Source organism: Sylvia atricapilla, chromosome 7 (assembly GCF_009819655.1).
Source record: "Sylvia atricapilla isolate bSylAtr1 chromosome 7, bSylAtr1.pri, whole genome shotgun sequence".
In the NCBI taxonomy this organism is placed as follows: domain Eukaryota; kingdom Metazoa; phylum Chordata; class Aves; order Passeriformes; family Sylviidae; genus Sylvia; species Sylvia atricapilla.
In genome coordinates, this window is record NC_089146.1 from 38526535 (window position 1) to 38553584 (window position 27050).

Consider the following 27050-nt stretch of genomic DNA (forward strand, 5'->3'; position numbering starts at 1 on the left):
GGTGCAGGGCAGCAGTGCTGTCAGCACAGCGTTGCCTGTGCTGCAGGGCTCTCAGCTGTCAGTGTGCAAGTTATGTTGTTCTGTGATATTCATTCTGAAGTCTTCATGCCTATGTTAATTGCATCTATCCCAGCACCAAACTGAGAATTTATCCTTCTGTGCACGGTTGGATGAGTAAATGATGAATGTCCTTGTCACCTGACAGTCTGTTTGAAAACCTAAAATCCTTCTGTGATGCTGCATGTCCCTCCTCCTGCTCAGTCTGTGATAGAAGAGAGACTGAACTTTATCCCGCAAGATCAATCTGCTGTCTGATTGCTAGTCTGCAGAGCTGGCTTTGGGCACTGTGCTCTGATGAGGCTGTGTTCGATGGCAGTGGATTTAGATACCTTGGCAGAACAGAGCACCAGGTGTGGGATGCCCCAGAGGAGAGGTTCAGATTTGGGGGTCTCTTGTTTCATGTAAGTCATGGAGCCTCGTTGAGTTAAACTAGTGAAACTCTTATTTATTGCCATTTAGCTTCTCGTACTTCGTACGTTTGCAAAGTGTAAATGCTCTCTAGACATCCTTCAGATGACAAAGAGGCTTCTTTTCAGGTGAGCTACAGACAGTGCCTCAGGCCTTGCAGGATGTGGTTATAAATATGTCTTTATTCAAAATGGTTGTCTTGCTGTACATGGCTGATACCTTCTGGTGAATGGTTAGTTTGAAAGCTATTGAAGATATTAGTCTCGTGAGCATGTTACAACTAGATATTTGTGGATGTAGAATCTTGCCTGCTCACTGGAGTGGAGTTAAAGTATGTAGCCATCAGCCAAAAAAAAAAAAAAAAAAGACTATCTTTCCTAGGAACTGCAATAAAGTATGTTTATCAAAAAGCTGGGGTAATGTACATTTTAAGATTTTAATCAGGACATAGTACCAAATGGTTTTTGAACTTGCATGTATTTAGTAAAAGAACAAAAAATAAAAGGAGAAAATATACTTGTAAAGAAAAAGGATTAGGAAGAGGCTAAATTTAGTGGTAAGTCAGTTAAACATATCTCCCACATTTCTGGGGCAGTGGGTCAGGTGTGTGTAGGTTTTATTTCTGACTGTGAGACTCAGTCTGCAGGTGGTTTTCATCCTGCCATTACTGAAGGCAGTTTCTTCCATGTTTTCATCAGTAACGTGTTTATTTTCCTGGTTTGGTCCTTAAGTCCACATGAACACGTGCACTACTAATGTCCATAAAGGAAATGGATCTCTGACAGTGGCTAGCCTGTAGTGTGATGTTTGGAGTATCTTCCCCTACTGCACTGGAAATTTCAAACCCTGCTTTTCATGTAAATGCTGGAGCCATCTTTCACAGAATCCATTTTTAGTTGTTTGCATCATCCTTGCAAGTGGGTAAGTTGTCATCTGCTGCCTCTCCATCCAAACACGTTCTGCAGGCTGGCAGACAGAACACAGAGCCTGCCTCAGTCACTTGGTTGCAGGAAGCTTGAGCATGACAATCCCTGCCTGGCTCTTAGGTGAGCAGCACTCTGGCCTTACAGCAGGGTGGAACCAATGGGAACTGCTCCTGCCTGGAAGGGTTCTGACAGCTCTGTGAAGGAACTTGAAAACAGATACATTTTAATCATATCTTCCTGTAAAAACTGGAGATGTAGTTTGTCTTGTTTAGGTTTTGACTTTCATGCACACTGTAAAGGATGAGAAGAGCAGTCTTTGACCAAGAGCTGAGATGTGCCTTGTTGCTCTAAGTGTAGATATACAAGAATAACTTTGTCATGCAGTAAATATCCTTAGTGTCCCAGCAAGTTGATTTTAGCTTCTAGGAGTATTTCTCTCTGTACTAATGAGTATTTGTAATATCATTGGTAATTTGCTATTGTTCCTTGAATTACCCTTGTAGCTAGATAAATATGAGGATTTTCAGCAGTGAGAGGTTGCCATTGTTTTTCTCATGTTGCCCTCATGAAGTAAACCCAGTCCATTGTGTCCTAGCTGGCAGAGTTGGTAAGAATTGTATTACCTCCTCGGCATGAATTGTGCTGGTGGCTGTTTCTTACTGGCTGCAGGTCAGCAGTAGGAGATCAGAAACAGGGAACATAGGTAAGGAGCAAATTTGGAAGAATAACCAACGTAAGGAAAGCAGGAGGAATACGAAGGAGGGATTAGGAATAGTGAAAAGCCACTTCTGTCAGGTGTCAATCCTCAAAAAGGTCTGGCTTTTTCTTGGGCCTGCACTAAAGAAGTGGATTATTCAGTACTAGACAAAGCTGTTGGATATGTCGAAAGAAAACACAGAAGAGAACTAAAAAGTGGGGTATAGAGACTAGTGACAATGAAACTTAAAGCATGGATTGCTGTGCTTGTTTAGTGATTTCTCCTATTTCTTTTCTGCTTTGTCGGTAGTATGTTCTTGCTTCCTTGTGTCGGTGATTGCTTGGCTGCAGGACCAGCTGGCTGTGGGGAACAGCCCCCATCTTGTCCCCAAGAGCAGGGCTGTGTCAGATGACCTCCCTGAGCTGCTGGCTTTGCAGCTGGGTGACCAGTGGAGCAGACACAGAGGAAGTATTTCCCAGTTCTTTCCCTGTGTGCTGAGAGCAGTGTGAGGGCCGGGGCTGGCCGGCTGCAGGAGCCACCAGTGACTCTGCCCAGGGCAGGGAGCTGTGGAACGACAGGGGCTGGGAGGCTTTTAGGAGCCACATCAGCAGAGCAGGGGGGCACAGTGGAGGCAGCACTGTGCTCTGAAGGGGCACTTATGGGGTGTTCAGGTGGGGTTTGCTTAAGCAAATCCACAATTGCCCAATGTGACAGTCCCTGCCAACCCTCCCTGGATGGAAAGCTGGATCATTATGGTAGCTTGGTTTGCTCTGCTGTGATTTACGTGTGGTTTCATAGAGCCATTTGAGTGAGTCTCTGCAGCAGAGAGGCTGGGAAACCACTGTTCTTAAAATTGTTTTAGGGTATTCAAACCGGAGGCTTCAAAATGAACAGCTTTGTCTTCCTTGCACACTTGATCTGGACTTGCCAGTCTGAAGCTAGGTTGTCCTGCTTTTGGCCTTTACTTCTAAATAGAAATTTGAATTTTCAGCTGGTGTTAAGAATTTTTTTGGACTTATGCTACTGTCTGAAATATTTAAGTATTTTCCAAAATAGTTGAAGTGATTGAAGAGATTATTTTTTATCAGAGACTGAAATGCACAGCAAATTCTCACTGTCCTCCATGTTCCAAACATCTCACATTACACTCATAAGCTACATTAGAGCCATTTACACCATACACAAGTCTTAGTTGCGACATCCACCAAACATTTAAATCTTCCAGATCTCATGTATTCTTTGCAATAACAGAGAATTTAGTGGGTAAACTTGATGTTCAGTGATTTAAGATTAGTCAGCTGTGCTGAAATGCACTGAACAGAGCTATAAGCGTAAAATGCATTTTCTGAGTTTTTATTTGTGGCTGCAGAGATGCTAGGTCTTCAGTTTGAGAATTGAAAGAACTGGAATACAGGGAAGCATTCAGGTACATTTCTGACAGTACCTGTGTGCTGCCTGATCTGTCAGTGGCCAGGGCTTGCAGAGGGCAGCCCAGGGCAGGACCCAGGGAACTACAGCTGGTGCTGTGGGGTTGAGGGTTTGGACAGCCTGGGAAAGATGTAGGAGCTGTCTCCTGTTCTGGGTGATGTCTGACTGCTCAGCCATGACACCACAGACAGGCAAATAACTATGAATGTGGTTTTTTTGAGGTATGAAATCTGGTTGGTAGTTTTCCAATAATGAGTCAGTTATCCATCCCCAAATGAGTGGTAGCACAACTCCAAGGAGTTTTGAGTGGATAAATTGCAGTCTTGTGTAAGGAGGAAAGAGGATTTGTATTAACTCCTCTTAATTCTTACTCATACCCAGATTCTAAGGCTCTCACAAAACCTGCTCTTGCTGTTTCCTGTTCCTATAAGGTCAATGAGAAACACCTGCCTTAACTTTGTGAGTTTCTGTCCTTAAGCAGCAACCTAGACGGAGCTGTGGTTGTGGGCCCTGGAGAGCTTCTCCTGCTCCCTCGCTGTCCTGTGCTGTCACCCGAGCCCAGGGGCCTGGCAGGATGAGCAGACTTGTTTATTAGCTCAAGTGTGTACCTAAGTGTTTGTAGGATCAGAGCCAACGGTTATTTAATGTTGAAATCAAGATTAGAAAATCGGTAACTTTGCCAAGAAATGTGTTAATTGAAGGAACATCGGTTGAAACAATGCCTGTGTGAAAGGTGTAGACCTGTGTATATCTCTTGACACTGAGATAGATGAACATTTAACACTGACACCTTCACTAATAATTAATTTGATTGGTTTTTATCTGGATGTTTTTATTAGATACTCATACTGGGAGTATTTCTGTTCCAATGAATTATACACCTTCTAGCCAGCTCAGAGGGATGTTTTCTGGTCTCGTTGCAGAAATTTGCTACAGATGGATTGAGAAGTTAGTCACTGTGTTGGGGTGAGAGAGAGAGAAAAATGTGGAAAAGACAAATAGAGTTTGTTTCAGTGCTGTATTTGTACTTCTCTCTTGGAAATCCCAAACTACAGGGGCACTGCCTGTTACGTGCAGGTGGAGACAGTGGGATTTATGGACCAACAAGCAGCCCCTTCTGGGAGAGGCGCGTGTGAGGTTTTGAGACTGTCCTTTAGATGCTTAGCAGATTTTCTAAAGAAGGAAAGGCTTGTTTGGGTGGTTTTATTACTTGATATGCTTGCAAATTTATCAAGTCTTTTAGAAACTAAAACACTGAGTTGTAGTCATAAAAGAACTATGGTAAGTGATATAAAAATCCGATATGACACATGAAATTGTGGCATGTATTCTGTGCTTTGGGTTCTTGATTAAGGAGTGGCTTTCAGAAGTAAAACTTTGAAGAAACCATTTTTATTTCTAAAGCCATAAAGTTGCGCATTTGACTTTTCAAAATCCTATGATACACTACTAGAGGCGGTTTTTATTCTGCTTACCTAATTGCTGTTGAATGGGTTCTGTAGAAACGGTCCTTGAAGCTTTAGGTGTGGGCCCGCCTGAGCTGCAGCTTGTGGCAGGCTCGGTGTGGCAGCCTCTACATCTGCAAGATGAAACCAATGAAAGTAGCGTTTCAAAACAGCCAGATGTATCTGGTTATTCGTTTGTGGCTCCTCGGAAGTCAAGTAGCATTTGCTGACACTTCGTTTGCCGAGAGCAGGTTCTGTTGCAGTGGCGGATGTTGCCCGGCGGGCTCCCGCAGGGCCCGGGGCTGTGGGGCTGAGCCCCGGGCTATAGGGGAGCCCGGGGCTGTGGGGCCGAGCCCCGGGCCGTGGGGCCGAGCACCGGGCCGTGGGGCCGAGCCCAGGCTGTGGGGCCGAGCCCCGGGCCGTGGGGCCGAGCCCCGGGCCGTGGGGCCGAGCCCCGGGCCGTGGGGCGAGCCCCGGGCCGTGGGGCCGAGCCCCGGGCCGTGGGGCCGAGCCCCGGGCCGTGGGCCGAGCCCGGCCGTGGGGCCGAGCCCGGGCCGTGGGGGCCGAGCCCAGGGCCGTGGGCTGAGCCCCGGGCCGTGGGGCTGAGCCGTGGCCGTTGATGGGCACGCTGGGGAACGCTCACCCCGCGCCGGGGGCTCGGCCATGGGGGAGAGCAGCGGGCTGTGCTCCTCACTGTGCCATGGCTGTGGGGAGGGACGGGTGAGGGGAGAACCAGCGTCCTGAAGGGAGAGGAGATGAGGGGAGACCAGCGTCTGTGGGAGAGTAATGTGAGGGAGAGCGATGTGTGGGGAGAGAGAAGGTGAGGGGAGAGCGTGTATGGGGGAGAGGAGAGCTGCGCCTGTGAGGCGGGAAGGTGAGGGGAGACCAGCGTCTGTGGGGAGAGAATGTGAGGGGAGAGCTGTGTGTGGGGAGAGAGAATGTGAGGGGAGAGCCGTGTGTGGGGAGAGAGAAGGTGAGGGGAGAGCCGTGTGTGTGGGGAGAGGAGAGCTGTGTGTGTGGGGAGGGAAGGTGAGGGGTGAGCTGTGTGTGGGGAGAGAGAGAAGGGAGGGGAGAGCCCGTGCGTGTGGGGAGAGGGAAGGTGAGGGGAGAGCCGTGTGTGTGAGGAGAGGGATGAGGGGGAGAGCGTGTGTGTGGGGGAGAGAGAATGTGAGGGAGAGGCGCGTGTGTGTGAGGGGAGAAGACCCACGCCTGTGAGGCGGGAAGGTGAGGGGAGACCAGCGCCTGTGGGGAGAGAAGAAGGGAGTAGAGCGGCTTTGGGTGGCTGGACTAGCATGCTCAGGTGTCCTTGTGCAGTCCTGACAGCAGAAAACTTTGTGCACTTTCTTTTGGCTTGTTCCAGGAAGATAACTGTGGTGTGAATGTACGGTTAGAATGGGCTGTTCATTTCAGGGTAAGTACAAGGCAGCCTCCCTGTGTGTCACCTGCAAGGTGCTGAGGAGAAATGTCCTGCCCTGCTGAGTTGGGCTCCTTCTCTGAGGTGTTTGGGAAGCTGCTTTTCGTTCTCCATTTGCAGTGGTTAGAAGCTGGTTGGTGACCAGGCTTCTGCACCACAGGTTGCCCCCATGGCTGCTCCACTGCCTCTCACAAACTCATCTCACCTGAGTTTCAGGGAAGCTGTTTGATTCCCCGTGGCTGATGTGAAACTGCCATGAGCCGTGTCACCAGCTCTTTTAGCTGACGGGAACAGTGTGGTTAATAAAGACCCCATGCTAGCGCCAGGAGAGCTCCTGGGCCTGAAGAGGAGCCATTCCTCTCACAGCCCGTGTGCTGCTGAGCACAGAGCAGGACAAAAGCACTTGTTCTTACACCATCACCCCACCTCTCCCATAGCAGCACAGTGCTCCTCTGACAGCACTGGGCTCTGCATACAGGCGTGAGGGAGAAACCTCTTGAGAGAGGCCAGCAGTCCCAGGAGAGATCCCTCCGGGTCAGCTCGAGTCTCCTTTCAGCCCTGTCAGAAACACGCAGCTCTGCAGCACAGGTGTGCACTGATCCTGTGCATTGCCCTGTGCTCATTCAGGTGCTCTGGACTGAGGGGTCTCATGCTCCCTTTCTGGCCTTGGAGCCCATTTGCAGCCTAAGCATCTCCTCACCCTTTGAGTAGTTAATGGAATGGGGAAGGAATCTGTTCCCGTTTGTCTGTCCTACAAATATTGGGCGGGTTTGTTCTGAAAATCTAAAATGAAATATGGACTACTTCTAACATGAGACCTCACAAGCTTTATTTTCTGAAGTAAATTAAAGCGTGGTATTTGTAAAAGCTTTGTGAATGCCACTTGCTGTTATCAAAGTGTTAAACACACTTCATAAGTGTCTCTGTAATATTAGTTAATAGTGACTTTGATAATTGAACGAATTAATTGCTTTTTTCCATGGATTGGAATTGTTAGTATGCTGCCTCTGCAATAACAGTTTGGGATTATTGGACACTAATCCTGTCAGTCCTTTCCACACTATCAATAGCCCAGGGCAATTGCTTTAACTTTAGCATTTTAATTTCCTCTTTTGCAAAAAGAGCATCAGAAGCATTGCTCCCATTAAGCTTTTATTACCATAATTAATCTCTTCCATAGTTTGTTCCTGACAGCAGAGCATTCTGCTGCTACATGTCATTCTGTGCTGGAAACTGTATGTGGTAAACTTGTACTGATCCTGGGTGTTCTTAATAGTTAACACTAGTAATTTTCATGCATCTTGAATTGTGCTGGTTTTATTAATCACCACAGAATAGTGCTTTTAAAAATAATCTTGGAGCATCATGCAGCCTGCTTGCTTCTGCCCAACCCTCGAGTTGTGTGGGTGATTCTGGTGTCCATTTGTGAAGGTGAAATAGTCACACAACATAGATTGAATAATCCAAAGTTCTCTGCTAATTTAGTTAAGTTTGGAAAGCTTCTAGGAAAAAAACCCAACATTATTTATAATCCCGAAAGCTTGGATTTTAAACATCACTGGCTGAAAATGTAAACTATCTTAAAATCTTGTTATTGCAGGCAAGATGCCAGCCCCTGAGCAGAGCCCAATGGTGGAGGAGGGGCTGCCGCAGACAGCGCAGGAGACTTCCACAGGCCCAGGCATGGAACCAGAGACTACTGCCACGACCATTTTAGCTTCTGTCAAGGAACAGGTATCTCCTCATTTTCAGCAATGCGCCAGTTCGGAGTGTCTGTGGAGTTAACCACTGTCTCTTTCTGCACTGCTGCAGCACCATGGCTGTTTGTTCCTGTGGCAAGTGACCCAGGGCCGCTGTAGTCTATTCCGTGTATCAGTTTTGGAATCTGAATGTAAGGGGTTCAGTTACCTGCATTAAACAGAAGCATCATTCTGCTATTCTGTATCCCCTGGAATGTCTGCACTGCTGTTGTAAGTCAGACTGGAAATGCTGGTTTAGTGGCAAAGAAAGAAGAAAAGATTGTGTAGAATTGATGCAACACTGGAATCGGCCCTTGTAAGTCCTGCAAAGCAAAGTGTTCGGTGCTGCAGAGTCCTGCACATACAGATTGGGTGTGATTAGTTGTACTTTATTAAAAAACGGGCTTTAAACTATGAGTTTGGTTTCAGTTATCAATACCAAGGTACTAATGCATTTTAAATCTGCAGCACATTTATGGGTGTGTATCTAAAGTGATAATTTCTGTAGGAAAGATAAAATTGCATTTTTAATCAACATCAGCCTTAATTTGTAAAAATCATTTGAGTGGGAAAAATTGCAGTTCTGCAAGGAAATGCTCCAGTTAAAGTTTTTGTTGGTTTTTTCTCTTTTAAAGAACACAAAGGGAGAAGGGATACTTTGGCTTTCATTGTATCATACTGAGAAATAATGAACATCTTTATTCACTTAATACACAAACTTTAACGTCTAAACCTCAGAATAAATCTGCTTTGCTGTCTCTGTTTTGGAATTTACATTAAGATGAGTCTCAACTTAATTCAAGATGGTAGCTCTGAATGCAAACACTTGATATACTAGTTCTTGTGTGGTCTCATATTAATATTTTAAAAAAAGGCAAGAATTAGGTTCTATCTTCTAGATATCAACAGTTTTCATACCCGTTATACCTTTATTGTTAAACACAAATTTTCTGCAGAATGATGAAATTTGAATCCTAATTTTCATGCATAAATTAATAGTTTCAAAAGAAATTTAAGGTGACAGGAGCAAACCTAAAAATTTCTTAGCAGTGTTAAAATTAATATTCACATTTGCAGTGTGCAGGGTATCACTGCCAGAGGCTGTTGCAGTGTGAGAAGTCAGCCAGGAGTTACAGATACCTTCAGTCCCCTCGAAGCAAACAACAGCTTGCCTTGTGCCATCTGAGCCTGTCACAAATGGCCATTAGGGCTCATTTGCCTGAAGTACCTTTGTGGTAGCTTTAAGTCTGCCCATTTGATGTTGCAGCACTCAAGGAGGTGCTCACTGGTGAACAGTGGCAGTGTCATAGCTGGGCCCTGCAGACAGGGATCCCCAGGGGCTGCAGTGTCACAGCTGGGCCCTGCAGACAGGGATCCCCAGGGGCTGCAGTGTCACAGCTGGGCCCTGCAGACAGGGATCCCCAGGGGCTGCAGTGTCACAGCTGGGCCCTGCAGACAGGGATCCCCAGGGCTGCAGTGTCACAGCTGGGCCCTGCAGACAGGGATCCCCAGGGCTGCAGTGTCACAGCTGTGCCCTGCAGACAGGGATCCCCAGGGGCTGCAGTGTCACAGCTGGGCCCTGCAGACAGGGATCCCCAGGGGCTGCAGTGTCACAGCTGGGCTCTGCAGACAGGGATCCCCAGGGCTGCAGTGTCACAGCTGGGCCCTGCAGACAGGGATCCCCAGGGGCTGCAGTGTCACAGCTGGGCCCTGCAGACAGGGATCCCCAGGGGCTGCAGTGTCACAGCTGGGCCCTGCAGACAGGGATCCCCAAGGGCTGCAGTGTCACAGCTGGGCTCTGCAGACAGGGATCCCCAGGGGCTGCAGTGTCACAGCTGTGCCCTGCAGACAGGGATCCCCAGGGGCTGCAGTGTCACAGCTGGGCCCTGCAGACAGGGATCCCCAGGGGGCTGCAGTGTCACAGCTGGGCCCTGCAGACAGGGATCCCCAGGGGCTGCAGTGTCACAGCTGGGCCCTGCAGACAGGGATCCCCAGGGGCTGCAGTGTCACAGCTGGGCCCTGCAGACAGGGATCCCCAGGGGCTGCAGTGTCACAGCTGGGCCCTGCAGACAGGGATCCCCCTGCCCAGGGGCTGCAGTGTCACAGCTGGGCTCTGCAGACAGGGATCCCCAGGGGCTGCAGTGTCACAGCTGGGCCCTGCAGACAGGGATCCCCAGGGGCTGCAGTGTCACAGCTGGGCTCTGCAGACAGGGATCCCCAGGGGCTGCAGTGTCACAGCTGGGCCCTGCAGACAGGGATCCCCAGGGGCTGCAGTGTCACAGCTGGGCCCTGCAGACAGGGATCCCCAGGGGCTGCAGTGTCACAGCTGGGCCCTGCAGACAGGGATCCCCCTGCCCAGGGGCTGCAGTGTCACAGCTGGGCCCTGCAGACAGGGATCCCCAGGGGCTGCAGTGTCACAGCTGGGCCCTGCAGACAGGGATCCCCAGGGGCTGCAGTGTCACAGCTGGGCCCTGCAGACAGGGATCCCAGGGGCTGCAGTGTCACAGCTGGGCCCTGCAGACAGGGATCCCCAGGGCTGCAGTGTCACAGCTGGGCCCTGCAGACAGGGATCCCAGGGGCTTGCAGTGTCACAGCTGGGCCCTGCAGACAGGGATCCCCAGGGGCTGCAGTGTCACAGCTGGGCTCTGCAGACAGGATCCCAGGGGCTGCAGTGTCACAGCTGGGCCCTGCAGACAGGGATCCCCTGCCCAGGGGCTGCAGTGTCACAGCTGGGCCTGCAGACAGGGATCCCCAGGGGCTGCAGTGTCAAGCTGGGCTCTGCAGACAGGGATCCCCCTGCCCAGGGGCTGCAGTGTAACAGCTGGGCCCTGCAGACAGGGATCCCCCTGCCCAGGGGCTGCAGTGTCACAGCTGGGCCATGCAGACAGGGATCCCCAGGGGCTGCAGTGTCACAGCTGGGCCTGCAGACAGGGATCCCCAGGGGCTGCAGTGTCACAGCTGGGCCCTGCAGACAGGGATCCCAGGGGCTGCAGTGTCACAGCTGGGCTCTGCAGACAGGGATCCCCAGGGGCTGCAGTGGCACAGCTGGGCCCTGCAGACAGGGATCCCCAGGGGCTGCAGTGTCACAGCTGGGCCCTGCAGACAGGGATCCCCAGGGCTGCAGTGTCACAGCTGGGCCCTGCAGACAGGGATCCCCTGCCAGGGGCTGCAGTGTCACAGCTGGGCCCTGCAGACAGGGATCCCCAGGGGCTGCAGTGTCACAGCTGGGGCCCTGCAGACAGGGATCCCCAGGGCTGCAGTGTCACAGCTGGGCCCTGCAGACAGGGATCCCCCTGCCCAAGGGCTGCAGTGTCACAGCTGGGCCCTGCAGACAGGGATCCCCAGGGGCTGCAGTGTCACAGCTGGGCCCTGCAGACAGGGATCCCCAGGGGCTGCAGTGTCACAGCTGGGCTCTGCAGACAGGGATCCCCAGGGGCTGCAGTGTCACAGCTGTGCCCTGCAGACAGGGATCCCCAGGGGCTGCAGTGTCACAGCTGGGCCCTGCAGACAGGGATCCCCTGCCCAGGGGCTGCAGTGTCACAGCTGGGCCCGCAGACAGGGATCCCCAGGGGCTGCAGTGTCACAGCTGGGCTCTGCAGACAGGGATCCCCCTGCCCAGGGCTGCAGTGTCACAGCTGGGCTCTGCAGACAGGGATCCCCAGGGGCTGCAGTGTCACAGCTGGGCCCTGCAGACAGGGATCCCCAGGGGCTGCAGTGTCACAGCTGGGCCCTGCAGACAGGGATCCCCCTGCCCAGGGGCTGCAGTGTCACAGCTGGGCCCTGCAGACAGGGATCCCCCTGCCCAGGGGCTGCAGTGTCACAGCTGGGCCCTGCAGACAGGGATCCCCTGCCCAGGGCTGCAGTGTCACAGCTGGGCTCTGCAGACAGGGATCCCCAGGGGCTGCAGTGTCACAGCTGGGCCCTGCAGACAGGGATCCCAGGGGCTGCAGTGTCACAGCTGGGCCCTGCAGACAGGGATCCCCCTGCCCAGGGGCTGCAGTGTCACAGCTGGGCCCTGCAGACAGGGATCCCCAGGGGCTGCAGTGTCACAGCTGGGCCCTGCAGACAGGGATCCCCAGGGGCTGCAGTGACACAGCTGGGCCCTGCAGACAGGGATCCCCAGGGGCTGCAGTGTCACAGCTGGGCCCTGCAGACAGGGATCCCCAGGGGCTGCAGTGTCACAGCTGGGCCCTGCAGACAGGGATCCCAGGGGCTGCAGTGTCACAGCTGGGCCCTGCAGACAGGGATCCCCAGGGGCTGCAGTGTCACAGCTGGGCCTGCAGACAGGGATCCCCAGGGGCTGCAGTGTCACAGCTGGGCCCTGCAGACAGGGATCCCCAGGGGCTGCAGTGTCACAGCTGGGCCCTGCAGACAGGGATCCCCAGGGGCTGCAGTGTCACAGCTGGGCTCTGCAGACAGGGATCCCCAGGGGCTGCAGTGTCACAGCTGGGCTCTGCAGACAGGGATCCCCAGGGCTGCAGTGTCACAGCTGGGCCCTGCAGACAGGGATCCCCAGGGGCTGCAGTGTCACAGCTGGGTCCTGCAGACAGGGATCGCCATGCCCAGGACAGCTCCCTGCTGCTGCTGCAGCTGTGCTGGATCCCCAGGAGCCATCAGTCAGGGCAGAGCTGTTGGGAACAGCTCCAGACATGAGTGTGCACTAACGGCTTTTCTTAGTGTTCCTCTGCCTGCCCAAGCAATGTTTGGGTCTTTTTTTTAGTGCTAGAGAAAATTTTTTAATGAAATGTTTCTTTCTTTTGAAAAGGAGCTTAAAACCTCTTCCTCTTTCCATTTATAAAAGGACTATTTAATATGTGGTTATAACATAACTAAGTTCTGATGAAAGCAAAAAAAAATTAAATTGTCGTTTATCATTACCCTTACACAAACTTCAGAACTGGAGCCTTACTGTGAAATGTACAGACACATAAAATGAATGTGAGGGGAGGAAGATGTAAATTGTCCTGCAGTCTTGGAGTGATTATGTGAAAGAATCAAGAGTTGAACTGCTGCTTTCTGGGGCTTTTTTCTGTTGATAATAATTATGGACACTGACATGTTCAACACCCTTCCTGTGTGGCAGAAAGCCCAGAACAGAATATTTTCCAGCGCAGCTCTTTACTTTATTAAGCTTGAACAGAAACTGCTACACTGTTTGCTGTTTCCTTTGGTACAGGAATTGCTGTAGGTGCAGCAGATCAGTGTTTGTAAAATAGAGCTGCCACACCCTGACCCAAGTACTTCAGAAACACTGTGGTGCAAGCACAATCAAGAAATGCCTTTATTATTACTTGTCAAATTGGGCAAGATTTAAACTTAATAAAAACTTTTAAAATTACTACAATGTTTCTAAGATAGATAAATGTATTGAATTCTTCCAAGCTTTCTGCCATAGCTGTGAAATGATAGTTACGATTATGTAAAAAGTTGCACTAATTAGCCATGAATACTCCAAGGTGCTTCTAAATAAAGTTTCCGTTTGTTTCCACTTGTTTCCATTTCCTAGGACCTCAAATCAATTTCAAGCAGCTATTTTACCAATCTGGAGTGTGTGCTCTTAACTCTGATCAGTTCCTCATTAAGTCAGGTGTTGGATGGGTCAATCTCCCTTGTTCATATTTTAGGAAAGGAACATTTTGATTCACTCATAGTGTTATAAAATAACACAAGCAGAACAGGTGTAACCTGTGAAGAAATTTAGATGGCTACAGCTCTGTGTTTTCTGACAAAGCTCAATACCTGTCTTAAAGTGAACAGAAGCCCCAGTGGACAAGAAAGCCAAAGGCACCTGGCCCTTGTCAGACCTTGTGTGGCCGTCAGGACTGGGGCAGTGCCATCCCTGTGCTGGCACTGCTGAGGCATATCCAGTTCTGGGGACCTCAATATAAGACAGACATTGTGGGGCTGGAGTGTGTCCAGGGAACAGAGCTGGGAAGGGGCTGGAGAATTCCTGAGGGAGCTGGGAAGGGGCTCAGCCTGGAGAAAAGGAGGATCCAGGGGGATCTTTTCCCTCTCTGGAATTCCCTGCCAGGAGAGGACAGCCGGGGGGATTTGGGATCAGGGAACAGGGACAGGAGAAGAGGGAACAGCCTCAGGGGAGCTCAGGGTGGACAGCAGCAGGAATTTCCCCGTGGAAAGGGAGCTCAGGCTTTGGATGTGCCCAGGGAGGTTTGGAGTGCCCATCCCTGGAGGTGTCCCAGGAATTCCTGGAGGTGGCACTCAGAGCTCTGGGCCAGGGACAAGGTGGAGATGGGGCACAGGTTGGAATTGGTGGTCTGGGAGGGCTTTTCCAGCCTCAGTGATTCTGTGATTCTAATAGATCCATTCCTTTTTGGATGCAGGAAAATCCTAGGGCTAATTGTAATAAAGCTGAAACATGTTTTCAGATTTTTGTCTTTAAGTGGATTTGATGATGGATTTTGAGTATTATGGATTGTGAGTATTTTGGATTTTGACTTGTGGTTCTTTTTTTTTTTTTTTGGTTGGGGAGGTGATTGTTCTCTATGAGTTTGTTTGAGAGGAGGGTTGGGACTTTTTTCCCCTTAAAACATGTATTTCACTTCTAAAATGTTATGAGGCTTTCATACTATCATGGATAGAAGTATATTAGGAATTGCTGAAACAAGTTTTATATAAAAGTAAAATGTGTCTGTACTTCTGAATCCTGGAGAATTCTGGATCCTGCATAGATGAGTTATGTAGGGAGTCTCTTATCCATGTTAAAAGTAAATTGAGTATTTTCGTACTGAAGTAACAGCTTGTTAAAAATTGTAGGGGCAGCATGGTAGCAGTAACTTTTGGGGGGTTGGAATGTAGGGCAGCTAATTGCCAACTGCTCCTCGTAGGTTTGTGGAATCACTGCTGTTTTCTGTGTTCAAGCTGTATGCTGCTGGATTTGGAATGAACTGCTGCTGAATTGACAAGATTAAATGGGATCATTTGGAATTGTGAATTTCATGCTTAGCACATTAGTTTTCAGTGGCTGGGCTGAGAAAGGGTCTTGCAGGAAAAACCACTCATCAATGCAGTTTTCAAAAGTAACTGGAATATGCTGATTTTAATGTCTTTGCTAAGACAGAAGCACTTGCAGCAGTGGCTGGATTTTTTGGTTTTTCTTTTTGACACTTAGAGATGGGCAATTTTTCACCTTTTCTTTAGTAAATAGGTGACAGCATAAGAACTACTGGATATACTTTCAGATGGATAATAATACATCTCTTGGGTTTCCCTACGTGTTTTTCTAGAAGTGTTGTTTGTCAAGACTTCAACAAAACCTTTTCCTTTTGTGTAAGTCTATTGAACTGTATCATATAAATAGAGAATGTGCAACTTGCTTTTTTTTCCTCCATTATTGTAACTACAACTTTTTTACGTTATTTTTGAGAATTTTTAGGGTGTGGGATCAGGGAGCAAACTTCTATGTTTTTCAGATGGAAACTGAAGGGAAGAATGCATGTTAAAACATTTTTTTGGATGAGAACTATTGATACTAACACTTGGAGATTTCTTTACAGTTCAGATATGTAGTTCTGTACATTCAGTACTCTGTGTAGGCATAACACTTCATGGAGATACCTGAAAAGAGACTTACTAAATGCACTTCCAGTAACTGGGCACAACCTTTTCAGAGTCTCACTTTGAAATTCTGATTTGCATGCATCTAGTGAACAGTTAGGTGATAAATGTGTGGCAGTTCTGAATTGGAGGCAGTACTTTGTGTTGAATGGACTCCCAAGTTTGGCATGAGTGAAGCAAAAATCTTGGTCAACATTTTGTGAATGGCTGGAAGAAGTGAGGTTTTCTTCCAACTCTCTTAGTATTGTGTTCAGTTGTACAGGTCACTCTTGCCTATTTAATCCCAGAACTTTGAGGTTTAGAGTTTCTGCTGTTTACTGGCATTTTTAGTTTTGGCGAGTCAAGTCTGGGATGTCAGCTTCCTGAATGTCTTACTCTAGGACAAATGTAATGCTGCTCCTGTCTCAAGTGAAATACTGAGTTCCTTTCCTTAATCAAAACTCTCTGTACTCCTTCATCCATGTGATGACCTAGAGTGGTTTTCTTTTCTCCTCTGTACTGTTAGGCTTCAGAGGAGAAACTGCCCTTGGCAAAGAGCCTGTGTGGAATGGTGGGTGCCTCCGACATATCCTGCAGTATTGACACCTTTTGTAGAGCACTTGGTTTAGGTTATCAGCTCCTGTGCCCAGCAGTGACTGAGCCCTGGTGCCCAGCTGGCAGAGCAGCACCTCAGCTCCAGCACTGGCTTGAGCTGCCTGAGCGCAGCCACAAAGCTTCAGAGAGGATGTGTCAGAGCAGCCCGGGAAAGCCTCCAGTGCCATTCTTCCCTCCTGCCACTGGCAGCAGTAAGCTTTCTATAAAATGCTAAAATTTTGATCTCTTGTCAGCTAGAGCAGCACTAAACTGTTGTACCAGACTAGTGAACAATGCATGCATAAAAGTATTAAGGGCTTTAATGGTCTGCTGCTGTTGAATACAGAGTAAGTGTGATCAGCCAGTAATTGTAGCTGTGTCATCTCACATCCTGTAATCTGTGATTCTCTCTGCACTGTCCAATTTTTTATCTTTTGTCTTCTATTTTGGAAGATACTGAGATACTGAAAGCATGCAAATGCAGTTGTGTGCGTGAGTAAACTTAATTTTTACAGAAAATATTAAGGTTGCTCTAATATGGTTAGTTAGAAGTACAGGCTTTTTCTGCAATAGATTCTGGTAGAGAATTTAACTATTGGGTCACTGCAGTGTGACATCCATTTTGGAAAATACAGTGTTCAGTGTGGGTTGAAGTGGTCAGTTGCTTGATCTAACTTAATTATGGCAGGTGGGAACAGAGAACTCTGCATAGATGAGTGCAAGAGGTTAATGTGAAGGAAGGTCTAAATCAACTTCTGTTTTGTTTGTCCTCTTCTTCGTTGCACGTTTGTATCATGAAAATATCCAAAATATAATTGCCTTTTCTGTAGCACTGTGTGAACTTTCAGAGCTGTTCAAGTTGTGTGGCTCTGCACTGTGGTTGCAGTTGGGTAAGAGATAGTAAACACAAGGTAAAACATTCCTCTCAAATGCAGACTACACTTCCTTAGAGAGTAACTTGGGCTATTGAAAGAGGCTCAGCTCAGTTGTTCAACAGACATCACTTTTGTGATTAGAGCACATTTCGTAGTTCAGCTTACAATTACCTTTGTAATATTCCATAGGCAGTGACATTTGGCATTTGAAGAAACTCAGCATATCCCGTTGTTACTGCAGCTGGGAGCACCAGCCCATCCTAGCCCAGTCTTCTGCCCCAGCAACCACTGAGAACTGGTCAGGTAAAGAAGCTGCAAGAAATACCTCTGTTTGTTGGAGGCATTGTCTCCTCTGGTGTCCAGCTGGCCAGTCTGGCTCTGGCTAGCCAGGCATGACCCATTCAGAAGGGATCTGTGACTTCTCTTCACTGCTTGTGTAATTGCTGCTGATGCAGAGCTGTCACTAGAAAACCTTTTGCTAGCCACCTGGACCACTGTTTGTTTAAACTTGTCTGTGTTTTTCCAGAGGTGCCCAAATCACAACAGGACAGGAAGAAAGTAATTTTTATTTTTCAGTGCGTGAATGTACATTCCTCATTCCTATCTCTGAGGGATAAAAGCTCTTCATTAACATAAATGAAAAAGGTGAACATGGTATCATGGTGGGATGCAGATAGAAGGCACAGAGTTGCCCCTAAACCTTCTTTTCTTATCCAGTGCCTGCAACAGGAGAATGGCAGTCCTCATGGTCAGTTGTGCAAACAGCATTCCCATGACTGTTTCCAAACATTTGCTGGCAAGAACCCAGCACAGTGTGTTGGTGGTTGTTGCCCCTTGCCCCGGAGCCACCAGCCTCTCAGAGACACTCAGCTTTCCCATGGAAAGAGGACTCAGCTGCCAAGATTGGTGTAACTGGCCTTGCCTGTACCTTGGTGCAGTGAAAGGTCATCCCAAGTGAGATTCCTGCTGGGCAGAGCTCCACAAGGAAGAACAGCTGGTCATCTGGTGTGAGCACTAAACACAGGGTTTAGCCCTTCTCTGAAAGCTTCAGCCTCCCAAAGGAGATGAGGCAGCTCTAAAATGTTCTGGGCTGTGGTTTTCAGTGACAGCAGCCTGTGTGCCTGCAGTCAGCGCAGCTGTTTCTTGCCCCGTGTGTGTGTGTGTGCACTTCCTGATCCAGGGCTGGAATTGTGGTTAAAGCTGTCTTTTATTGTAGTTTCCTATTAAGAATTATGGCCTGTGGCTTTGCAGTGGAATTTTAGGTTATGAACATAAAACCTGCAGTTTGATAAGGTAATTAAGTAGTTGCTGCTAAAGAGGTTTATAGAATTACAGGTTGCTTTTTTCCCCTCAATGTATGTTGAATAATTTTGGATGAAAGTAGTTCTGGCTGAGCCAGTGTAGCGTGTCTGTCTGAGAAGATTTGTTTGCTCCTTGGGATGCAGTATGGCAGTGTGTTCTGTAATTTTGTCTGTGATTTTACTATGTGCTTCCCACATAAATGTTCTGCTGCAAATGCTAATAAGCTTATTAAGAGTTGCATTTGAGTCCTGCAATGCCATTTTGTCAATAGCCAGTGCTGTAAGAGTCAGTGAGTTGTGATTTGTGCCCAGGGCAGCACCTCTGTGCAGGGAGCACCCTGTTCAAGGAGTGAGCTCTCCCACTGCTCCCTGAGAGGGTGGATAGAGAAACAAATTCCAAAAGATTCCTGCCAGAACTAGTGTGATGTCTGATAGAGACATGTGGGGGGATGTCCACTCAGAGTGGTATAAACTTTCCTTTATAAGGAAGCATAAACTAGAAAGGTGATCAGCTTAGAGCTGGTTAGGGTTTAGATTCCTATATTAATAATAATAATATGATTTAAGGTAAAAGAAAAAAACTTTTAAAGCATGAGGTATTCCAGCTGTAAAAAAAAAAAATAAAAAAATAATAATAAAAAAAAAAAAAGTAGCTCTAAAACTATCCATCTTGTGTTTTTGTGCAGGTATTTAAGACATAGCACCTGCTGCAGATATCAAATTTAAGAAGGCACATACAAGAAGTCAGCACTCACTGTTTCAAAGTTTGTAAACTGCTGTTTCACTGGACTCCCAGTCTGGGCATGCCAGAATGTACTCAGACTAGAAAATGGAGCTGGAGTTTGGGTTTTTTTCTTACTCTGCTTGCACTTGCAAAAGCACATTGGATCTTCCTAAGCGTCAGAGTGATGTAAAACTGGCAGATGAGTTGCAGGCCTCTTACCCCTCTGCTGTTCTGTGCACTATGCACTTTCTGGTCAACACCAAGATAAAGTGAGGAACAGTGTGGATAGACAGCTGACTGTTGTTTCCAACTCAGCGGGGCAGGTGTCTCTGAAGTGACCAAAGGAAGCTTGGTGGCTTTCTCTCCTCTTACTCCTTACCTCCAATTTACTGTTAGAATACAAGTGAGTTTTGTTTTTAAGTGTAGTTTAAATAAATTAAGCAAGATTTATTGCTGTGTTGTCCACTTGTGTCATTCACCTCTTCTACTCTCAAGAAAAATAGAAGTATAGTTCTGTTTTAACTGGCTTTGAATTTTTGTAGTGTGGGGCAAAAAATAGGGATTTTTATTTAAATGGGCAATTTATTACTTGAGATGTTATGCAGCAAGACGTTTTCTAGAATAATGTGTTCATTAATGCCTCTATCTGTAATGAAAAGGGAAATTAATAGGATTGGTTGAATGGAAGCAATTAATGGCTAGCATGTTTTATTTTATTCATCTAATTAAAAGATCAGTAAATAACAATAGGTTCAGATTTGCAGTTTGCATCCACAGCATTGCTGTTTAAATATTGTTTTAATAGTAAGGAACAGGAAACATGTCCTAGATGCAAACCCACTTTTTCTGGCCAAAATTGGAGATGTTAGGGTGCTTGTTCAGTTTGGTTTGGGAGTTCTCAGAAATGTTTGGATGTGTCCATAATCACTTGTCTCCTCTGGAAGGGCAGTCAGCTGTGTGTGTGTAACAGCCAGCTTGGTGTAGGGGCTCAGGTCAGATTCAGAAGTCACTTTTTCAGTTTTGTCATCTCATCTAGTCATTTTGGCAGCAGGGCAGCTGCTGTTTGCCTTGGGCCTGAGCTGTCTGCCTGATGGCATGGGTACTAATAAGCCTTCTTTTGGGGGGCTCTTGGAGGGGATCTCGTTGTGTTGTTGGTAGAAAAATCTTTATCTCACCTTCTTAGAGTAGCTTTTTCCTACACTTACTTTGAGTCTCCTGTTGTTGGTCCAAGGCTCCTGAGAGCTGTGGAAGCTCTTGGGGCTGGAGCAGGGAGCACTCCCTGTGGAGTGCTGGGAGCCTGGGACCCTGCTGGAGCACCCTTCACCCTACTGAGAAGGGGCACAGGCTGCAGGGAGTGCAGAGTGCTCCTGCCCCATTCCAGTGATGTGGGGTGAGCAGGAGCTGGTGTCTCAGGCTCCATACAGCTGCTGGCAGTGCCATTACCATTGGGCCTTCACTTCAGAGCAGTGCTCTGCGTTGCACTTGACCTCTATGTAAGACTCGTTTGGTGCTTCATCTATTGGTGTTCATCTATTTTTATGTGGTTTACCTAAACTTCAGAGGCTTTACGGTATCAGTTTGAAAAATAATGCAATTGCTCAATAGAACCCTTTTCTCTGGTCAATAAAAGCTAACTGGAGGGAGGAACACCCTCAATATCCTTTGATGTGACACAGTCTGGATTTCAGAGTGCTAAAGAAAATGGTTCCAGATTTTGGTAAGACCTGTCCTGTGCAGCACTGGTATTTCCCACGTCACCCTCGCAGTGTTGTGTTCCAAAAGCCTCTTACAAAGGCTGAGGAAGCTTGGTACCCTTGACCAAGAAATATAAAAAAAGCTGAACTCAGAAAAGGTGAAATAGCACATCTCTACACTCAGCCAGTTTGAAGTTATAAATCTTAAGGTTTCCAGCTGCAGTCAGAATGTAGGCTATCTTAGGATTTGAAGGTTTGTGGTTGGAAAGGTTAGGATATGATATTTTCTGGTTTCCTTGTTTATAGATTAAATTGAAGACTGACTTTATAGGCACTGCTTTTGTTAGACTGTGGTAAGGTAAGAAGACAAAAAAATTAATTGCAGGAGAAATAAAACACAAGAATGCTTAAACATGTTTGGTTTTTTTTTGTAACAGGTGATGAATCAATATTTGCATGAATCACTGATTTAAAGAACCATTAAATTTCCACTTTTATAGTTAATTCCCCTAAGGAAGAGTCAAAACACAACTGTGATGAATCAGTGATTGTTTCAGAGTTAATCCACACCCATTTTTTAACATCAAGAATGCTTTTCTTTTTATTTTGAAATTTCAGGAGCTTCAATTTCAAAGACTTACCAGAGAACTGGAAGTGGAAAGGCAAATTGTGGCTAATCAGCTAGAGAGATGTAGGCTTGGAGCAGAGTCACCAAGTATCGCCAGCACAAGGTACAGGTCCTGATGACTTTACTTTCATTTGTCCCATAAATTAAAGGCTTTTTAGTGGTACTTATGTCCTCTCTACATATATTTTCACCGATAGCTATTCACCTCTATTAATATCTGAAGGATTTAAAAAATGCAGATTTACTGTAAAGAGTTATGGGACAGTATCAAGAGGCCTCTCTAATGATTACACTGTATTCCAGACACTTTCTGAATTCACACCCAGAGAATTAGTAGTTTCCAGGGTCACCTGGAAACAGCCAGCAAGTCCCAGGACTACCTGGTTTTGGTGGCAGTGTGGTTAATTTGTCTGGGGGGAGGATAGGATTGCTTAGGTTCCTGGTACAGGGTCTGGCAGAGTGGGTTGAAAATGCAGTTTTATTGGTGAATTCAAGAAGATAGCTGTTAGAAAAGTTGAAGACTGAAAATAATCTCGTTTACTTAAAATATTTCTGAAAATGTCTGCTTACCTGTCTCAAGAAGAAAAGCAAGGTACAGATTTTCTTTGTTTCCAGTTGCTTGTAAGGTATAAAACAAGTTTATGGCATTTAGTACACGGCACTTTATTAGAGAACCCCCCCTGTACTAAGAAGTGAAAGTTACACAAAGTTTTCTACGTAGTGCATGCAGGTGTCAATGTGTTGCTGATGTAGGCATTGAAAAGGGAGGCTACAGCACAAGCAGAAGCCGAGGCTCAGCCCAGTGGGGCACTGGGGGTGGCTGGCAGCTCTGTGAGCAGTGCTCGTGGGGAGCAGCCCTCTGCTGCAGCCTCACAGCACAGATGTATTCCCACCACGGAGCGTAGGCACGCGGGCAGCGGAACTGCTGCAGGGGATGTGTGAACACCACACGCTTTTAGCAGCATTGTATTTTTAGCTTTTTTACAGCTTTTCACTGTTTTATAAATATTTAATAAATAGTACTTAATTTTTTCATCTGTTGCCTTTTTTTGATGGCAGCAGCAGTATAGCCAAGCAGGAAGGTAGGCGATGGAAATCACTGCTTTTCTCTCAAGTGGTGCTGTTGAAATCAGAAATACTTTTCACCTTATGGAGTACTTGCAGAGATAATAGGCTTAAACTGTTTCATGTCATGCAAAACTTGCAAAAGATGCACTGGGAATTGACCTGCCCAGTCTAGGAACTGGAGATCATAGTTGTGTTCATGTAATTTTTTTAAAAATAGCACACTGCTTAACAGAATCAGGAATCTGCAATTTTCCTAAATGTCAGTGTTGTTCCTGAAGGCTTACTGTGCTGTGCAAAGGTGCTGGCTGAGACCTGGCTGGGACCTCCACCAGCCCCTTCTGCCTCAGCATGTCACACGTTCCCTGCTCTGACCTGGAAATTCAAAACTGGAAAGGGTTTGAGAGCTGCCACATGAAAATGTAAAGCAGTGCTGGTGACCCTTAGTGTGTTTTGTCTCTAAATGACTTAATGCAATGACTTCCATTTATCAGATTTTTGTTTTTTTCCAGATTGGCAACTGGTTCAATTTTGTATCTAAGGTGGCTTTGAACTAAAGCAGTGAAATGGCAAAGAAAAGGTGTGAAATTAAGAAAGGGGCAAAAGCAAAAAACAAACAAACAACAAAAAATCAAATTAATCAAAACCTCCAACAAACCAATCCAGATCCTTAAAAACACAAGTGAGGGAAAAAAAAATCAAAAGGTTAAAAAAAAAAAAAGGCATAAATGGATTTCAGCACAGTTTGTATGTATGCTCCATCTCCAGTTCACAAATATTTGTGTTACTGTCATATTTGTCTCTATCTTCTTTAATTGAAAACTGTATGTTGTACCAAGCTGTTATGATATTTCTGATAGAGGAATATTTCTGCATGTCTACTATACTAACCTAATTCTTTTTCAAGGATAGTAGTGGGCTAAATTATCATTTTCCAAAGTGCAGCTTGCCACATGTGGGCTCTCTTTGGATATATTACATGCTGCTGTCAGGAAGAGACTAATTGTGACTAATTGCAGCAGCAGCTCGGCACGGGCACTGCAGTGTGTCACCACAGTAGCTTTTAAACAATGGGGTGAAATGCACTGGACTTACTGCTCAAAGCTGGCAGATTTGCTGTCCTCAAAACACTGCACCTGCTAGGTGGCCAATTCAGGTGACGATATCAGTAGGTGATGTTTGCTGGACTTGTTCCAAACCCTTTGATAAGAGTCAAGGGAAATGCTTAGCCAGTTGAAGTGTTGATGAAGCAGCTTTCTTCCTGTGACCCACAGTCAGAGCAACCTTTTTCATTCCTACGTTCTGTACCTGGAAGGGAAGTTCAAGTAGTCAGGTATGTTGGGCAGGGGTGTGTAACCATGCCAGGTTATAGCCTTGTGTGTATGACAATAAAGTATCTGTGTGTATTCAGTGTGTGTTACCATTGCCAGCAACACTGAGCCATATTGCCTCAATGTAAGGAATTGAGTTTCCAAAAAGTCTCAGGAACAGACCAAAGGGGCAAGAGTGGAAAACTTTGTATTCAGGTAACATGAGAATTCTGAGGCCAGAGGTTGACTTTCAGATGCCCGAAGTCTGCATTGGAATTCCCCTTTTACTTGAAGTCTCGTTGTAACTCTCGTTCAGTTTGTGCTAATGTGTGTCTTTAGCACTCTTTTATACAAGTATTTTGTTTCCAAAAAGGCCCCTAAATGTTTGGTTTTGTTTTAGAAAATAAGTATCTCGTGCTGTTCATGTTGCTGAGCTAGTTTTTTGTAATCAGTAGCTGTGGTAGAAAGAAGTAAAATAAAAAGTCATTTAGAAATTGTTACATCTTACCCAAAATCACAGTCTCATGCTGATCCTTAGACACAATCAAATCTGATGGATTTGCCTGTTTTTCCTTTAAAGAGCTTTTCTTTTGGAAAACAGCAGTTTATAATTACTGCAAAACATGATATATTATTCAAAGTTTGATATTTTCTATTTAGAGTGGGGAAATACATTTTCCCATAAAATATTTAGAGTATCAAATGTTAGTAGCGCATGGATGAGTTCTGCATTGGTCTGCAGAGGTAGTCGTGCATCAATACTACTGTGAGCACAGGAAAGCATATGGCTTGGAGGAAGGACACAGAGTGAAGACAGTTTGATAAAAAATGAGTATTGGAAAAATGCAGGAGAAGGTTGGGGTTTACACTGATATCAGACACCTGCTTGGCTCTGAAGGCGTCTCCTTAACCTGGACAGTCTGACATCTGTCACCTCCTCACTCTCAGAGTTGTAGTTGTGTGTCAGGTGGTTTGACTTGTTCTGTACAAAGGATTGGAATTCTCTCTGGGAAACTGGAAACTGAAAAAACACTGAAAGAAGTGAACAGAAACAGACTTACAGCTTTTGAAGTGTGTTAGATGTAGAAGCCAGATGCTGTCGAGTGGTGATCCCCAAAGCTCCTGTGCTGGCTCCTGCCACGAGCAGTGGCTGCTGCTGTCTGAACAGTGTTTGGTGCTGGTGCTGCACAGGTGTGTGTGGGCTGTGCTGCTGGTGGTGTACATGGTGTGGGCTGTCACTGACAGCACAACACCTTCGACAGGAGTTGTGTGCTGTAACTTGTGCTCTCACCTGTCCTGCTGCAGGCACGTCGTGCTGCCTGGTGCTGGGACATACAGGAAGTTACACTGAATAGTTCCCACTGACTAACAGAAAATTGAACTCAATAACCAATGGTTTGGTTGTAAAGCACTGCAGAGTGGTGTTTACATGGACTATTGAAATTTTATCTCCTGGGGAGTTTTGTAAAGTTCTCTATGATTGATTAAAAATGCAATAAAAAGTCCAAACTAACCACATGGTTCATTTGTGTGATTTTTTTTTTCTTTCTGCAGCTCTACTGAGAAGTCATTTCCTTGGAGATCCTCAGGTATTATCTTTTATGTACAATTTGCTTTAAGCCCAAGTAGATTTGTTTTCTTGGCATTCATTGCTTGTTTTTAGACAAACAGTACATTTAGCAGCAATGCTACATATCTTTTTCAAGTGTCTTTTCTAAAGTATGACATTAATGTTTCCTTTGTCACACGTGGAACATGTGTTCCCTATGTTGCTGTAAAAGGTGCTTGAGCTTACAGGTGGTTGCAAGTAATTTCCTTGTATCTTTATGTGCCTTTGCATTTCTGTGTGAGCTGACTGTAACACAAGGCTTGTCATGTATTGGGTCTTCCTTGCAATTAACTAAAATTTTCTTATGAGTCTTCCCCCGGCAGGTAAGGAGCATGAAAAAATACTGCATGTTTTAAGCTGGAAAACTATTTGGGTTTTGTTTTTGGTTTTTTTGGGTTTTTTTACAAATCTTTGTACTTAACTGAGAAAATCTCTGATAAGTGAAGGTTTTTCTGGGAGTGCTTTTTCTACTTTTGTATCTTGGGATAGTGTGAACTTTCTTTCCAAAAGAAGCGTTTTTCTTGTGCTGCTACATCTGCTCCTGGTTACGCTGGGGGAGAGGGTCGGGCTGTGTCTTCAAGGTGGCATTCCCTGGTCTGTTGGACTAATCCCTCCTGCCCCTGAGAGGCCAGAGCAGGGAGCTCTGACAGCTCTGTGCATCAGGTGATGTTGTGGAGTCCCTGCCTGAACTCGGTGGGCTCTGGAGCCATGGGGCACGTGCAGGAGCCACCGTGGGGCAGGCAGGGACAGGGCTGCTGCAGGTCACTCCTTGTGCTGGGCGTGCTCTTGTCCTGCTGGCCAGCAGTGCCCAGGGCAGTCCCAGAGATTAAAGCTCTTAAACTTGTGCATAAGTGCATTTTCTTGGTTTCTGTTGCTGCAGCTGAGGTGAGGCACGTGTTAGCTTTCTCCCTTTATTTTAAAGCTAATATTCTCAACAGCCTACTTGTATTGCCATTTAACTTCCGCTAGTCATGATGGTGCTTTTCAGGTATTCTTTCAGTAGTGGTTTTAAACAGAAATCAAATACGTTTTTTCAAGTAATTGAGAAACAAGTCTTACATATATTTTCAACGCAAATGTTGGTTTTGTGGGTTTTGTTTTCTAGTGATTTTTTAAGGCATATTGTTTCACCTCGTTCTATAATGTTCCAGTGACACTTCACAACTGGTACAGATTCCTTCTGAGAGCTCTCAGGTGTTGTTTTACTTATTTGTTTCAGCCAGATGCATTCCACTGCTTTATTTCCTCCTCTGATTTTCCTGTAACTTGCTCACTTTTCTCGACCTTCTATTAGTCCCTTCCCTTCCTTCTTCCTTCCTCTCCATCTCTTATCCAGCTAATGTTTTTATGCTGTCCTTTAATTCTCTCCTCACATTTGTGTGTTTTTCTTTAGAAATCTCATGTGCACATCTCTGCTAAGCAGTCACTTGACATATGGCCAAAAATTCTACTGCTGCTTCAGTGCTCTATGTGTTAATGCAAACCTAGATGTGTATTTCACACATCTCTGTATTCAAAGTAGCCTTCCCTAAAGTAATTGCTCAGAAGTGAGCATGTTGGAAAAAAAACTCATTTCTTG

The 27050-nt window shown here is 46.4% G+C and overlaps 1 protein-coding gene across 1 annotated transcript in view; it reads left to right on the forward strand.

Moving 5' to 3' along the window:
- Nucleotides 1-27050, forward strand: part of PKP4 (plakophilin 4) — a 68406-nt gene that overhangs the window by 19269 nt on the left and 22087 nt on the right. The window contains exons 2-4 of the mRNA XM_066323229.1: nucleotides 7979-8112; nucleotides 21478-21590; nucleotides 25417-25451. Of these exons, the coding sequence (XP_066179326.1) occupies nucleotides 7984-8112; nucleotides 21478-21590; nucleotides 25417-25451 (277 nt within the window). The 5' untranslated portion in view covers nucleotides 7979-7983. The remainder of the gene's footprint in view (nucleotides 1-7978; nucleotides 8113-21477; nucleotides 21591-25416; nucleotides 25452-27050) is intronic.